The 17181-nt window shown below is 46.9% G+C and overlaps 1 protein-coding gene across 2 annotated transcripts in view; it reads left to right on the plus strand.

The window, feature by feature from the left end:
• Nucleotides 1-17181, plus strand: part of TTC7A (tetratricopeptide repeat domain 7A) — a 314521-nt gene that overhangs the window by 31709 nt on the left and 265631 nt on the right. For both annotated transcript variants that reach the window (XM_069954611.1, XM_069954612.1), the window contains exons 4-5: nucleotides 8758-8888; nucleotides 9777-9895. In XM_069954611.1, coding sequence (XP_069810712.1) covers nucleotides 8758-8888; nucleotides 9777-9895 — 250 coding nt within the window. The remainder of the gene's footprint in view (nucleotides 1-8757; nucleotides 8889-9776; nucleotides 9896-17181) is intronic.

Here is a 17181-nt window from a genome sequence, read left to right on the forward strand (position 1 = left end):
TTGGCAGAGTTTGCCTTAAACAATCAGGAACAACGTTCAATTAAAATGTTGCCGTTCTTTTGCAATTACGGTTTTAACCCTTCTACTCACTCCGCAGATTCAGTTAACCCTTCGGCTGAAGCCTTGTTCACGAAACTGTGCACAGTTTGGGCCGAAGCTCATCAGAGCTTGGTTAAAGCCCAAGAGTTATATCAAAAACATGCTAATAAAAGACACATACCTGGCCATCAATACGTACTGGGGGAAAAGCAGTGGCGTAGCGACCGCAGTCGCCGCCGCGACCGGGCCGCTACCAAGGGGGGGCCCGCGTGGCCCCCCCTTGCCACTGCACTGCTCCCCTCCCACTCCCTCTTGTGACCGTAAGCAATGTTTTGCTTGCGATCACAAGAGGCAGGGGCCCCCGGCAGTCTTGCGGCTCCCCAGGGAGCTCTGTGTGCACCGGGGGGGGGGGGGGAGGTACTCGCAGCGCAGGGAGCATCGCGTTGGAAAAAAAGGTCCCATGAAGCTCCGCCCCCTCCACACTAAGCCCCGCCCCCCTCCGGGGAAGCCCGCCAGCGCGTGTGACCTGAGGGCTACAGAAATCATGCAGGTGAGTATAGATTTTTTTGTTTTTATGGGGATGATGAGGGATGTAGTGGTATGATGATGGAAGAAGAGGATGATGGGGGTGTAGTGGTATGATGAGGGAACAAGAGGAGGATGGGGGTTTAGTGGTATGATGATGGTGGAACAAGAGGATGATGGGGGTCTAGTGGTATGATGATGAAGGAATAAGAGGATGATGGGGGGTGTAGTGGTATGATGATGAAGGAATAAGAGGATGATGAGGGGTGTAGTGGTATGATGATGGAACCAGAGGATTATGAGGGGTGTAGTGGTATGATGATGGAACAAGAGGATAATGAGGGGTGTAGTGGTATGATGATGGAACAAGAGGATGATGATGGGGATGTAGTGGTATGATGATGGAACAAGAGCATGATGGGGATGTAGTGGTATGATGATGGAACCAGAGGATTATGAGGGGTGTAGTGGTATGATGATGGAACCAGAGGATTATGAGGGGTGTAGTGGTATGATGATGGAACAAGAGGATAATGAGGGGTGTAGTGGTATGATGATGGAACAAGAGGATAATGAGGGGTGTAGTGGTATGACGATGGAACAAGAGGATGATGAGGGGTGTAGTGGTATGATGGAACAAGAGGATGATGGGGGTGTAGTGGTATGATGATGATGGAACAAGAGGATGATGAGGGGTGTAGTGGTATGATGATGGAACAAGAGGATTATGAGGGGTGTAGTGGTATGATGATGGAACAAGAGGATGATGGGGGGTGTAGTGGTATGATGATGGAACAAGAGGATGATGATGGGGATGTAGTGGTATGATGATGGAACAAGAGGATGATGGGGGTGTAGTGGTATGACGATGGAACAAGAGGATGATGAGGGGTGTAGTGGTATGATGATGGAACAAGAGGATGATGATGAGGATGTAGTGGTATGATGATGGAACAAGAGGATGATGGGGGTGTAGTGGTATGACGATGGAACAAGAGGATGATGAGGGGTGTAGTGGTATGATGGAACAAGAGGATGATGGGGGTGTAGTGGTATGATGATGATGGAACAAGAGGATGATGAGGGGTGTAGTGGTATGATGATGAAGGAATAAGAGGATGATGAGGGGTGTAGTGGTATGATGATGGAACCAGAGGATTATGAGGGGTGTAGTGGTATGATGATGGAACAAGAGGATAATGAGGGGTGTAGTGGTATGATGATGGAACAAGAGGATGATGATGGGGATGTAGTGGTATGATGATGGAACAAGAGGATGATGGGGATGTAGTGGTATGATGATGGAACCAGAGGATTATGAGGGGTGTAGTGGTATGATGATGGAACCAGAGGATTATGAGGGGTGTAGTGGTATGATGATGGAACAAGAGGATAATGAGGGGTGTAGTGGTATGATGATGGAACAAGAGGATAATGAGGGGTGTAGTGGTATGACGATGGAACAAGAGGATGATGAGGGGTGTAGTGGTATGATGGAACAAGAGGATGATGGGGGTGTAGTGGTATGATGATGATGGAACAAGAGGATGATGAGGGGTGTAGTGGTATGATGATGGAACAAGAGGATTATGAGGGGTGTAGTGGTATGATGATGGAACAAGAGGATGATGGGGGGTGTAGTGGTATGATGATGGAACAAGAGGATGATGATGGGGATGTAGTGGTATGATGATGGAACAAGAGGATGATGGGGGTGTAGTGGTATGACGATGGAACAAGAGGATGATGAGGGGTGTAGTGGTATGATGATGGAACAAGAGGATGATGATGAGGATGTAGTGGTATGATGATGGAACAAGAGGATGATGGGGGTGTAGTGGTATGATGGAACAAGAGGATGATGAGGGGTGTAGTGGTATGATGGAACAAGAGGATGATGGGGGTGTAGTGGTATGATGATGATGGAACAAGAGGATGATGAGGGGTGTAGTGGTATGATGATGGAACAAGAGGATTATGAGGGGTGTAGTGGTATGATGATGGAACAAGAGGATGATGGGGGGTGTAGTGGTATGATGATGGAACAAGAGAATGATGAAGGGTGTAGTGGTATGATGATGGAACAAGAGGATGATGAGGGGTGTAGTGGTATGATGATGATGATGGAACAAAAGGATGATGGGGGGAGTAGTGGTATGATGATGAAGGAACAAGAGGATGATGAGGGGTGTAGTGGTATGATGATGAAGGAACAAGAGGATGATGAGGGGTGTAGTGGTATGATGAAAGGGCAGGAGGATGAAGGAGTAGTAGTATTATGGTGGAGGTGGTTGTAGTATGATGATGGAGGGGCAGGAGGAGGGGACAACATGGGGGGCATCTGTAAGGGGGATAAAATGGGGGGCATCTATATGGTTGATAACATGGGGGCAATCTATATGGGGGATAACATAGGGGGCATCTATAATAGGGACAACACAGGGGGCCATCTATAAGGGGGAAACATTGGGGGGCCATCTATAAGGTGGACTACACGGAGGGTGTATACAATAGGGGGATATGTACTATAAGGGTGATCACATAGTGTAAGGGCTACCCACTAAATGAGAGTGTAAAGGGGCCAGTACAGATGTGCAGTTTGTATAGAGATGAGGATGGTGTCAGTGTGAGGAGCCTAATATGTCTGTCTGGCAGATTCTGTGGATTCGTGGCTCCAAAAAGTTTTCATAATGGCCCATGGCAGATGGAGAAGATGAAAAGGGAAGAACTCCGATCAGAGAAGACGTCCCCTGTGAGTCACCTGATATAACTACACTGTGATGTATATGGTGTATAGAGCCTGTGTAGAGTGCAACCACCTCTGTATGACTGTATGAAGTGATATTGGTCTATGTACAGAGGATTTTATTCAGTAGCAGCGGTGGTGTTAGTCAGTATGTGGTAGTGTTAATCAGTAGCAGCGGTGGTGTTAGTCAGTATGTGGTGGTATTAGTCAATAGCAGTGGTGGTGTTAGTCAGTATGTGGTGTTATTAGTCAGTATGTGGTGTTATTAGCCAGTAGCAGCGGTGGTGTTAGTCAGTATGTGGTAGTGTTAATCAGTAGCAGCGGTGGTGTTAGTCAGTATATGGTGGTATTAGTCAATAGCAGCGGTGGTGTTAGTCAGTATGTGGTGTTATTAGTCAGTATGTGATAAGAGGGGGGCTCAAGTTGACCTCTTGCACCAGGGCCCAAGAGACATTAGCTACGCCCCTGGGGAAAAGGTCTGGCTCTCTACCAGGAATCTAAGGTTAAGAGTACAGTCTGCTAAACTAGCACCCAAATATATCTGTCCGTATACCATTGTGGAGGTTATTAATCCTGTGACTTTTAGATTAAAACTGCCTGCATCACTTCAAATTCACAATGTGTTTCATAAGGCTCTCCTAAAAAAGTATGTTCCTCCGGTATCTCCGTCATCTGCCCCTGCTCCACTCATCATCCAGGGTGAGTTGGAGTATGAGGTGGAGAAGATTCTGAATTTTCGTTGGGTACAAGGTTCATTGAAATACCTAGTCCACTGGAAGGGCTTTGGGCCAGAGGAACGAACGTGGGTTTCTGTCAAAGACATGCATGCTCCTCGCTTAGTTCGGCGATACCACGTACTAAATCCTTCCAAGCCTGGTCCATTGGATAAGGGTCCTGAGGCCCCTCGTAAGAGGGGGGGGTACTGTCAGGATTGTGCTGTAACCTGGTGTGAACTGAACCTGTTTTTGCTTCTGTGTGCCACACCCGCTTGCTTCTCAGCTATCTGGCAATGCGGGAGTTAATCTGATTTTCTAGGAGACTTGATCTTTCCAGCTAAGTAGGTCTTTAGACTGACAGGAATCTCTGCCTATCTGGAACCTGGATATCTAAGCGCTGGTCCAATGGGGGATTCGGACTGGGCTCTGGTTCAGTATAAAAGGAAGCTAAGACAGAGTTCCAGTGCTGGTTATTAGCTTAATACCCTGATCCCAGCTTCCCTTGTCTACTCCTGCGATCCCCACTCCTAATCCCTCTGTTTTGCCCGACTTGATACCTGACCTCCTGCCTGACTTTTCACTACCCGTTTGCTTGCTGATTTTGTACTGCATTGCCTGTTTGGATTTTTGACCCGGCTTGTTTGACTATTCTTTTGTGTTGTTTGTCCGTTTTGTTCCGTGTGCACGTATTAAGCGCAGGGAACGTCAACGTGGTTGTCCACGGCCCCCTAGGGCCGACTGAGGCGAGCAGGTAGGGAAAGTGGGTGGGTTCAGACCTAGGGCCCAATGTCTTGTCGTGTCTGTACCTCCCTGTCCTGACAGGTGTCAAGTGGGTGGTCCTAATCAGCAATATACAGTCCTTCCTTTGTGTGTGTACTGAAATAGTCAGCGAGTAGGACCGCCCACTTGACTCCTAAGAACAAGCAGGAATTTAGACTAATTGCTTAAAGGAGAAGTCTGGCGAAAATTTTTATTAAAGTATTGTATTCCCCCCCAATACTTCCTGGATAACATGGTGATGTCGCTTCCTGGATAACATGGTGATGTCACAGCTCCCAGAGCTGTGCGGTCTGTGGGTGCTGGAGAGGATGATCATCCTCTCCAGCAGCCACAGCCCACACAGCTCTGGGAGTCGTGACATCACCATTTTATCCAGGAAGTGACATCACCATGCTATCCAGGAAGTGACTTCACCATGCTATCCAGGAAGTGACATCACCATGTTATCCAGGAAGAGACATCACCATGCTATCCAGGAAGTGACATCACCATGCTATCCAGGAAGTGACATAACCATGCTATCCAGGAAGTGACATCACCATGTTATCCAGGAAGTGACATCACCATGCTATCCAGGAAGTGACATCACCATGCTATCCAGGAAGTGACATCACCATGCTATCCAGGAAGTGACTTCACCATGCTATCCAGGAAGTGACATCACCATGTTATCCAGGAAGAGACATCACCATGCTATCCAGGAAGTGACATCACCATGCTATCCAGGAAGTGACATCACCATGCTATCCAGGAAGTGACATAACCATGCTATCCAGGAAGTGACATAACCATGCTATCCAGGAAGTGACATCACCATGTTATCCAGGAAGTGACATCACCATGCTATCCAGGAAGTGACATCACCATGCTATCCAGGAAGTGACATCACCATGCTATCCAGGAAGTGACATAACCATGCTATCCAGGAAGTGACATAACCATGCTATCCAGGAAGTGACATCACCATGTTATCCAGGAAGTGACATCACCATGCTATCCAGGAAGTGACATCACCATGCTATCCAGGAAGTGACATAACCATGCTATCCAGGAAGTGAATGCAGTAAAAAAAAGTGCAGGGAAAAAGCCCTTTATAAGCATTTTCCGTAATAGGTCTATATTGGGGGTTTGTGTAACTTTTGGGGGGCAATACAATACTTTAATAAAAATTTTCACCAGATTTCTCTTTTATGCAATCATTAGAGAAGAAACATTTATGTTTATGTTTGTATTTTGCTTTTATTTTACTGTGTGTGAACCTAGCCTTATCCTGTATGTGTGACACAATTACTGGCCTTACTGCTGGAACAAAGACCTCGAATGTAGGACGTGCTAGGATTGTTATATTATAAGGGATGTGAGGGGTGCTGACAGCTCCTGATGGTCATCCACTATACTTACCCATCGGAAACATTTTGTGGATGTTCCAAGTTGAGAGTTTTTAATCTTAATAAAAAAGCGACAACTTGTATTTCCTGCTGTTTTTATCTTGTATCTCTGTATAATAAGTGCAGGGTCCCGGGCTGGCTCCTTACTCTCTGTATCCTCTGTGTATAATAAGTGCAGGGTCCTGGGCTGGTTCCTGGCTCTCTGTATCCTCTGTGTATAATAAGTGCAGGGTCCCGGGCCGGCTCCTGACTCTCTGTATCCTCTGTGTATAATAAGTGCAGGGTCCTGGGCTGGTTCCTGGCTCTCTCACCTTCTCTGTATCCTCTGTGTATAAGTGCAGGATCCTGGGCCGGCTCCTGACTCTCTCACCTTCTCTGTATCCTCTGTGTATAATAAGTGCAGGGTCCCGGGCTGGCTCCTGACTCTCTCACCTTCTCTGTATCCTCTGTGTATAATAAGTGCAGGGTCCCGGGCCGGCTCCTGACTCTCTGTATCCTCTGTGTATAATAAGTGCAGGGTCCCGGGCCAGCTCCTGACTCTCTCACCTTCTCTGTATCTGTGTATAATAAGTGCAGGGTCCCGGGCCGGCTCCTGACTCTCTCACCTTCTCTGTATCCTCTGTGTATAATAAGTGCAGGGTCCCGGGCCGGCTCCTGACTCTCTCACCTTCTCTGTATCTCTGTATAATAAGTGCAGGGTCCTGGGCCGGCTCCTGACTCTCTCACCTTCTCTGTATCCTCTGTGTATAAGTGCAGGGTCCCGGGCCGGCTCCTGACTCTCTCACCTTCTCTGTATCCTCTGTGTATAATAAGTGCAGGGTCCCGGGCCGGCTCCTGACACTCTCACCTTCTCTGTATCTCTGTATAATAAGTGCAGGGTCCCGGGCCGGCTCCTTACTCTCTGTATCCTCTGTGTATAATAAGTGCAGGGTCCCGGGCCGGCTCCTGACTCTCTCACCTTCTCTGTATCCTCTGTGTATAAGTGCAGGGTCCCGGGCCGGTTCCTGACTCTCACCTTCTCTGTATCTCTGTATAATAAGTGCAGGGTCCCGGGCCGGCTCCTTACTCTCTGTATCCTCTGTGTATAATAAGTGCAGGGTCCCGGGCCGGCTCCTGACTCTCTCACCTTCTCTGTATCCTCTCTGTATAATAAGTGCAGGGTCCTGGGCCGGCTCCTGACACTCTCACCTTCTCTGTATCCTCTGTGTATAATAAGTGCAGGGTCCTGGGCCGGCTCCTGACTCTTTCACCCTCTTCTGTCTCCTTTCTCTTTGCTGCGCTGGGGTTGGTGCCGCTGTCAGACGCTGCTTTCGGTGGGATCTGACTCTCTCCTCCTCTTCTCCGTACTCTTTACCACCTGAAACATCTCTCATCACCGCAGATAATCAAACGGTACGTAATTGTGGGGGATAGCGGTGCAGCATTGTGGGGGGACAGAAATGTGAAGCATTGTGTGGTGATATCGTTGTGCGGCATTGTAGGGAATAGCGGTGTGCAGCATTGTGGGCGATAGAGGTGTGCAGCATTGTAGGGAATACATAATGTTTCCATTATAGTCTATGGAGGGGGGAGGGGCCGAGGGGGATTAGGGAGCACGGAGAGGAGAAAAGGCAGCTCTGTTCAGCACAGCATCCTGCAATCTTCTCTCCCCAAGATCCCAGATAAGCACTGACCTTTCTGACCTGTGACTCCAGCGTTTTATGTGCCCAGACATTCTTCAGTCTGTACAGCTGCTTCTCTGCTCTCCCTGCTCACTCATCCCCCTCGGCCCCTCCCTCCTCCATAGGTTATAATTGACTCCCATTTTCTCCTCTGTAACATAGACGCTTTTAGACGCTTGTACTATTGATTTCTGCAAAAATATTTTAATTGACAGTTACAGTTTAATCTCCGTTGACGGACATTACTGTAGACTCCAGGGCCAGACGACAAGATAATCCCAAATATGGCTGGGCCCTGCAGCAAGGAACAATGGCTGGACCCTGCAGCAAGGAACAATGGCTGGACCCTGCAGCAAAGAACAATGGCTGGGCCCTGCAGCAAAGAACAATGGCTGGGTCCTGCAGCAAAGAACAATGGCTGGACCCTGCAGCAAAGAACAATGGCTGGACCCTGCAGCAAAGAACAATGGCTGGACCCTGCAGCAAAGAACAATGTCTGGACCCTGCAGCAAAGAACAATGTCTGGGCCCTGCAGCAAAGAACAATGTCTGGGCCCTGCAGCAAAGAACAATGTCTGGGCCCTGCAGCAAAGAACAATGTCTGGGCCCTGCAGCAAAGAACAATGTCTGGGCCCTGCAGCAAAGAACAATGGCTGGGTCCTGCAGCAAAGAACAATGGCTGGACCCTGCAGCAAAGAACAATGGCTGGGTCCGGGATTTGTCCGTTTCTTTGTTGTTGTTATATCCCCCATTCCATTATATAGCAATGTAGATTTATCTTCAGCGATGGGAAGCCTGCTGCCTGGACAGCTTCACCACCACTGCTCTAGTAAAAGCTTGCATTTATTCCTGAGTTGTCCTTACCGGTAATATTCTCACATTGCTTTTATAACCATCCTCCAGGTCTGTCATTAGAGCGCTCTACGGCCACCATCGCCTCCCGCGCCCGTCTCTCAGAGAGAGAAGAAGAAGCTGTCGCCTGCTTTGAGAAGGCCAGCTGGATTGCACAAGTCTTCCTGCAAGAATTAGAGAAGGTGCGTAATAAGCCAAGACTTATATTAAGCCCGCACACAGCCAGTTAGAATCATAAGTGTGACGAATGTGAATGGAAGCGGCTGTATTATATATGGGGACCTGTGGGGATCTACTATCCTGCTGTGACTGTAATATGGAGAACTTAAAGGGGTTGTCTCATCTGGGCTTGGTATGCCTTATTAATAGCAAAGGGGGACTACAAGCTGATCCCTGGGGTTCCCACCAGTCCTGAGAACAATGAGTACCCAAAGGCGTTTAACTTAAAAATGGCGCAGCCCCACGTGGCGACCTGCACCATGGGAGGGAGTGGCCCAGCAGCCCCAATGCTGCCTGACATTTCCCCCAGGGCTCTGGGCCACACCACTCCCAGACACAGCAGTATTATATACTTACAGTTAATTATTTATTTTTTTTATTATTTATTTATTCTTATTTATTTATTATTTTTGTATTTTTGGTTAAAAGACAAAGTTTGGTGAAAATAAAATATCACCGTTAGGCAGGGGGTGAGGGAATAGATAGGCAGAGGAGAGAATAGGCATCAGCAGAGGAGAGGATAGGCAGAGGAGAGGATAGGCTTTGCTCCTATTATCTTCATTTCCCATTATGTATGGCCGACATATTCCACAGAACTGTAGAGAAATCGCTATTAACATTAGTCGCCGTCCCTAATGGAGCCCATCGCCTAGCTCGCCTCAATCAGGCACATGGAAGGTCAATTGCATAGGAAGCCGATGAACCTTTCTCCCTTCTTTTATGTCTCTCCCTTCTCTTCTGTCTCTACCTCCTCTTTCTCTTCCTTCACTTGCTGTTCTTTCTTTTTTTTTTTCTTTTTTTTTTTATCTTTTTAAATACTGTTGCTTTTGTTTTGTAATGTATATCCTTAGAGCATGAACAATAGCCACTCCAAGAGCCCCAAGAGCAGCGCCCCTTGTCACGACTGTGAACTTAGCTACTTCCTGGAAGCAGCGCTGCAGGCAGCGTATGCTGCACATCTGAAGAGAGGGTAAGTGGTTGGGGTTACTGTACTGCCCAATATCTCTAACCATTTCTAATAATTGTACCCGCTGTATGGAAACCCTAACCCTGAGAGTCCTGTAGGATCCTTACATAACCCTCTATTCCTTATATATATAACTAGAAAATGTACCCGGCGCTGCCAGGGTATAAAGTGTCTGGGTGTTAATTAGATTTGTTCCAAGGTCGCCCAGGAGGCCAATCTGTACCCTTGTTTTTTTGGTTAAGGGGAAATCGCCAGGAACCCTATATACCCCAATCTACCTGACAGTACTGCACTGTTTATGTAAATTGTAGCTTATGCTCATTAGAAATAAACTTAAAACTTTAAACATCCTAAATACCTAATAGCCAAACTGAGATGTCATGTGATCAGACTGTATACAGAGCTTAGTTATATACAACATTGGCAGTGTTATATACAGCCTGGTTATATACAACATTGGCAGTGTAATATACATCCTGGTTATATGCAACATTGGCAGTGTTTATATACAAAGCCTGGTTATATACAACATTGGCAGTGTTATACAGAGCCTGGTTTTATACAACATTGGCAGTGTTGTATACAGCCTGGTTATATACAACATTGGCAGTATTATACAGAGCCTGGTTTTATACAACATTGGCAGTGTTGTATACAGCCTGGTTATATACAACATTGGCAGTGTTATATACAGAGCCTGGTTATCTATAACATTGGCTTATAGTTTGAGAGTCTTGGATACCAGTAGTTTATAGTTTTGGGGTCCTGTATACCTGTAGTATATAGTTGGTGGAGGTCCTCTATACCTGTAGTGTATAATTTTGGGGTCATGTATACCTGTAGTGTATAGTTTGGGGTCCTGTATACCTGTAGTATAGAGTTGGTGGAGGTCCTGTATACCTGTAGTGTATAGTTTGGGGTCCTGTATACTGTACCTGTAGTGTCCTGTATACCTGTACTGTATAGTTGGAGTAGGGTGTCTACCATATATTTTTGTGGATTTGTTGTGAGGCAGCTGGCCTTAGCAACCAATCAGATTCCAGCTTCCTTTGAAAATAGTAATCCTATTGGTTGATAAGAATTCCAACTGCCATTACTGCTGGGGAGCTGCAGCGCTAATTGTATCACCTGTGTGCAGTGTGGAGATTCTCCTAGTCATCTCCTGTACATCAGGCGGGGACGGGACCTTCTCTCTAACCTTCTCGGGCACCAAATGTATCTGCCTGCCGAATTTGTATATCCTGTATACAATCCTGTATATATTGGGGTAGTTATAGCCCCCCATAATAATGATGTCACTCGGCTTTCCTGTATATATTGGGTAGTTATAGCCCCCCCATAATAATGATGTCACTCTGCTTTACTGTATATATTGGGGTATAGCCCCCCCCATAATAATGAGGTCACTCTGCTTTCCTGTATATATTGGGTAGTTATAGCCCCCCCCCCCATAATAATGAGGTCACTCTGCTTTCCTGTATATATTGGGGTATAGCCCCCCCATAATAATGAGGTCACTCTGCTTTCCTGTATATATTGGGTAGCTATAGCCCCCCCCATAATAATGAGGTCACTCTGCTTTCCTGTATATATTGGGGTATAGCCCCCCCCCATAATAATGAGGTCACTCTGCTTTCCTGTATATATTGGGGTAGGTATAGCCCCCCCCCCCCATAATAATGACGTCCCTCTGCTTTCCTGTATATATTGGGGTAGTTATAGCCCCCCCATAATAATGAGGTCACTCTGCTTTCCTGTATATATTGGGGTATAGCCCCCCCCCATAATAATGAGGTCACTCTGCTTTCCTGTATATATTGGGGTAGTTATAGCACACCCCCCCCCCCCCCATAATAATGACGCCCCTCTGCTTTCCTGTATATATTGGGGTAGTTATAGCCCCCCCCCATAATAATGAGGTCACTCTGCTTTCCTGTATATATTGGGGTATAGCCCCCCCCCCATAATAATGAGGTCACTCTGCTTTCCTGTATATATTGGGTAGTTATAGCCCCCCCCATAATAATGAGGTCACTCTGCTTTCCTGTATATATTGGGGTAGTTATAGCCCCCCCCCCCCATAATAATGACGTCACTACTTTCCAGTATATATTGGGTAGTTATAGCCCCCCCCCATAATAATGAGGTCACTCTGCTTTCCTGTATATATTGGGTAGTTATAGCCCCCCCCATAATAATGACGTCCCCCTGCTTTCCTGTATATATTGGGGTATAGCCCCCCCATAATAATGAGGTCACTCTGCTTTCCTGTATATATTGGGGTAGTTATAGCCCCCCCCCATAATAATGAGGTCACTATGCTTTCCTGTATATATTGGGTAGTTATAGCCCCCCCCCCCCCCCCATAATAATGACGTCACTCTGCTTTCCTGTATATATTGGGGTAGTTATAGCCCCCCCATAATAATGAGGTCACTCTGCTTTCCTGTATATATTGGGGTATAGCCCCCCCCCCATAATAATGAGGTCACTCTGCTTTCCTGTATATATTGGGTAGTTATAGCCCCTCCATAATAATGAGGTCACTCTGCTTTCCTGTATATATTGGGGTAGTTATAGCCCCCCCCACCATAATAATGAGGTCACTCTGCTTTCCTGTATATATTGGGGTAGTTATAGCCCCCCCCCCCCATAATAATGACGTCACTACTTTCCAGTATATATTGGGTAGTTATAGCCCCCCCCCCATAATAATGAGGTCACTCTGCTTTCCTGTATATATTGGGGTAGTTATAGCCCCCCCCACCATAATAATGAGGTCACTCTGCTTTCCTGTATATATTGGGGTAGTTATAGCCCCCCCCCCCCATAATAATGACGTCACTACTTTCCAGTATATATTGGGTAGTTATAGCCCCCCCCCATAATAATGAGGTCACTCTGCTTTCCTGTATATATTGGGTAGTTATAGCCCCCCCCCCATAATAATGAGGTCACTCTGCTTTCCTGTATATATTGGGGTAGTTATAGCCCCCCCCCCCATAATAATGACATCACTCTGCTTTCCTGTATATATTGGGTAGTTATAGCCCCCCCATAATAATGATGTCACTCTGCTTTCCTGTATATATTGGGGTAGTTATAGCCCCCCCCCCCATAATAATGAGGTCACTCTGCTTTCCTGTATATATTGGGGTAGTTATAGCCCCCCCCCCATAATAATGAGGTCCCTCTGCTTTCCTGTATATATTGGGGGTAGTTATAGCCCCCCCCCCATAATGAGGTCACTCTGCTTTCCTGTATATATTGGGGTAGTTATAGCCCCCCCCCCATAATAATGAGGTCACTATGCTTTCCTGTATATATTGGGTAGTTATAGCCCCCCCCCCCCCATAATAATGACGTCACTCTGCTTTCCTGTATATATTGGGGTAGTTATAGCCCCCCCCCCCATAATAATGAAGTCACTCTGCTTTCCTGTATATATTGGGTAGTTATAGCCCCCCCCCCCCCATAATAATGAGGTCACTCTGCTTTCCTGTATATATTGGGGTAGTTATAGCCCCCCCCCCCCCATAATAATGAGGTCACTCTGCTTTCCTGTATATATTGGGGTAGTTATAGCCCCCCCCCCATAATAATGAGGTCACTCTGCTTTCCTGTATATATTGGGGTAGTTATAGCCCCCCCCCCCATAATAATGAGGTCACTCTGCTTTCCTGTATATATTGGGTAGTTATAGCCCCCCCCCATAATAATGAGGTCACTCTGCTTTCCTGTATATATTGGGGTAGTTATAGCCCCCCCATAATAATGACATCACTCTGCTTTCCTGTATATATTGGGTAGTTATAGCCCCCCCCATAATGAGGTCACTCTGCTTTCCTGTATATATTGGGTAGTTATAGCCCCCCCCCCCCATAATAATGACGTCACTCTGCTTTCCTGTATATATTGGGGTAGTTATAGCCCCCCCCCCATAATGAGGTCACTCTGCTTTCCTGTATATATTGAGTAGTTATACCCCCCCCCCATAATAATGAGGTCACTCTGCTTTCCTGTATATATTGGGGTAGGTATAGCCCCCCCCCCCATAATGAGGTCACTCTGCTTTCCTGTATATATTGGGTAGTTATAGCCCCCCCCATAATAATGAGGTCACTCTGCTTTCCTGTATATATTGGGGTAGTTATAGCCCCCCCCCATAATAATGACGTCACTCTGCTTTCCTGTATATATTAGGTAGTTATAGCCCCCCCCCCCCCATAATAATGAGGTCACTCTGCTTTCCTGTATATATTGGGGTAGTTATAGCCCCCCCCCATAATAATGACGTCACTCTGCTTTCCTGTATATATTAGGTAGTTATAGCCCCCCCCCCCCATAATAATGAGGTCACTCTGCTTTCCTGTATATATTGGGTAGTTATAGCCCCCCCATAATAATGATGTCACTCTGCTTTCCTGTATATATTGGGGTAGTTATAGCCCCCCCCCCATAATAATGACATCACTCTGCTTTCCTGTATATATTGGGGTAGTTATAGCCCCCCCCCATAATAATGAGGTCACTCTGCTTTCCTGTATATATTGAGTAGTTATACCCCCCCCCCCATAATAATGAGGTCACTCTGCTTTCCTGTATATATTGGGGTAGTTATAGCCCCCCCCCCCCATAATGAGGTCACTCTGCTTTCCTGTATATATTAGGTAGTTATAGCCCCCCCCCCCCATAATAATGATGTCACTCTGCTTTCCTGTATATATTGGGGTTGTTATAGCCCCCCCCCCCCATAATAATGATGTCACTCTGCTTTCCTGTATATATTGGGTAGTTATAGCCCCCCCATAATAATGACGTCCCCCTGCTTTCCTGTATATATTGGGTAGTTATAGCCCCCCCCCCCCCATAATAATGAGGTCACTCTGCTCTCCTGTATATATTGGGTAGTTATAGCCCCCCCCATAATAATGAGGTCACTCTGCTTTCCTGTATATATTGGGGTAGTTATAGCCCCCCCCCCATAATAATGAGGTCACTCTGCTTTCCTGTATATATTGGGGTAGTTATAGCCCCCCCCCCCCCATAATAATGACGTCACTCTGCTTTCCTGTATATATTAGGTAGTTATAGCCCCCCCATAATAATGAGGTCACTCTGCTTTCCTGTATATATTGGGGTAGTTATAGCCCCCCCCCATAATAATGAGGTCACTCTGCTTTCCTGTATATATTGGGGTAGTTATAGCCCCCCCCCCATAATAATGAGGTCACTCTGCTTTCCTGTATATATTGGGGTAGTTATAGCCCCCCCCCCATAATAATGACTTCACTCTGCTTTCCTGTATATATTGGGGTAGTTATAGCCCCCCCCATAACAATGAGGTCACTCTGCTTTCCTGTATATATTGGGTAGTTATAGCCCCCCCCCCATAATAATGACGTCACTCTGCTTTCCTGTATATATTGGGGTAGTTATAGCCCCCCCATAATAATGAGGTCACTCTGCTTTCCTGTATATATTGGGTAGTTATAGCCCCCCCCCCCCATAATAATGACGTCACTACTTTCCAGTATATATTGGGTAGTTATAGCCCCCCCCATAATAATGAGGTCACTCTGCTTTCCTGTATATATTGGGGTAGTTATAGCCCCCCCATAATAATGAGGTGACTCTGCTTTCCTGTATATATTGGGGTAGTTATAGCCCCCCCCCCCCATAATAATGACGTCACTACTTTCCTGTATATATTGGGTAGTTATAGCCCCCCCATAATAATGAGGTCACTCTGCTTTCCTGTATATATTGGGGTAGTTATAGCCCCCCCATAATAATGAGGTGACTCTGCTTTCCTGTATATATTGGGGTAGTTATAGCCCCCCCCATAATAATGACATCACTCTGCTTTCCTGTATATATTGGGGTAGTTATAGCCCCCCCCCCCCCATAATAATGAGGTCACTCTGCTTTCCTGTATATATTGGGTTGTTATAGCCCCCCCCCCCATAATAATGAGGTCACTCTGCTTTCCTGTATATATTGGGGTAGTTATAGCCCCCCCATAATAATGAGGTCACTCTGCTTTCCTGTATATATTGGGGTAGTTATAGCCCCCCCCCCATAATAATGAGGTCACTCTGCTTTCCTGTATATATTGGGTAGTTATAGCCCCCCCCCCCCCCATAATAATGAGGTCACTCTGCTTTCCTGTATATATTGGGGTAGTTATAGCCCCCCCCCCCATAATAATGAGGTCACTCTGCTTTCCTGTATATATTGGGTAGTTATAGCCCCCCCATAATAATGAGGTCACTCTGCTCTCCTGTATATATTGGGGTATAGCCCCCCCCCCATAATAATGAGGTCACTCTGCTCTCCTGTATATATTGGGGTATAGCCCCCCCCCCATAATAATGAGGTCACTCTGCTTTCCTGTATATATTGTGTCTTCTGATTTTCTGCTTCTTCCACTATTCATGGAGATTTATAACTCACTTCTATAAGAATTTTATTATTCTTCACCCGGCTGCGTCTGTAAGGATCATCTAGCCGAGTCTATAGGGATCACTAGGCTGCATCTATAGGGATCATCCAGCCGCATCTATAGGGATCACTAGGCCACGTCTGTAAAGATCATCTAGCCGAGTCTATAGGGATCACCCGGCCACGTCTGTAGTGGTCACCCGGCCGCGTCTGTAGGGATCACCCGGCTGCATCTGTAGGGATCACCCGGCTGCATCTGTAGGGATCACCCGGCTGCATCTGTAGTGGTCACCCGGCCGCATCTGTAGGGATCACCCTGCCGCATCTGTAGGGATCACCCTGCCGCATCTGTAGGGATCACCCGGCCACGTCTGTAGTGGTCACCCGGCCGCATCTGTAGGGATCACCCTGCCGCATCTGTAGGGATTACCCGGCCGCATCTGTAGGGATCACCCGGCCGCGTCTGTATGGATCATCTAGCCGAGTCTATAGGGATCACCCGGCCGCGTCTGTAGTGATCACCAGGCCGCGTCTGTAGGGATCACCAGGCCACGTCTGTAGGGATCACCAGGCCGCGTCTGTAGGGATCACCCGGCCGTGTCTGTAAGGATCATCATGCCGAGTCAGTAGGGACTCCCGCCGCTCCACCCCCAGTTCCATAATCTAGCCACAGCTCTCCATCTACTCTGTCTTCATCTTATATATTGTAGTTGCCCCCCCCCCCCCCGGCCCCTATTTCTGAGGGTTTGGATGGCCGAATGAGGTGGAAGTCCCCAGTGTTTCCCAGTCCACGCTCTCACACCATGTAATCCCATCTCATGCCATATTATACCATCTCACACCAT

The sequence above is a fragment of the Dendropsophus ebraccatus genome, chromosome 15, assembly GCF_027789765.1.
Source record: "Dendropsophus ebraccatus isolate aDenEbr1 chromosome 15, aDenEbr1.pat, whole genome shotgun sequence".
Taxonomy (NCBI): Eukaryota; Metazoa; Chordata; class Amphibia; order Anura; family Hylidae; genus Dendropsophus; species Dendropsophus ebraccatus.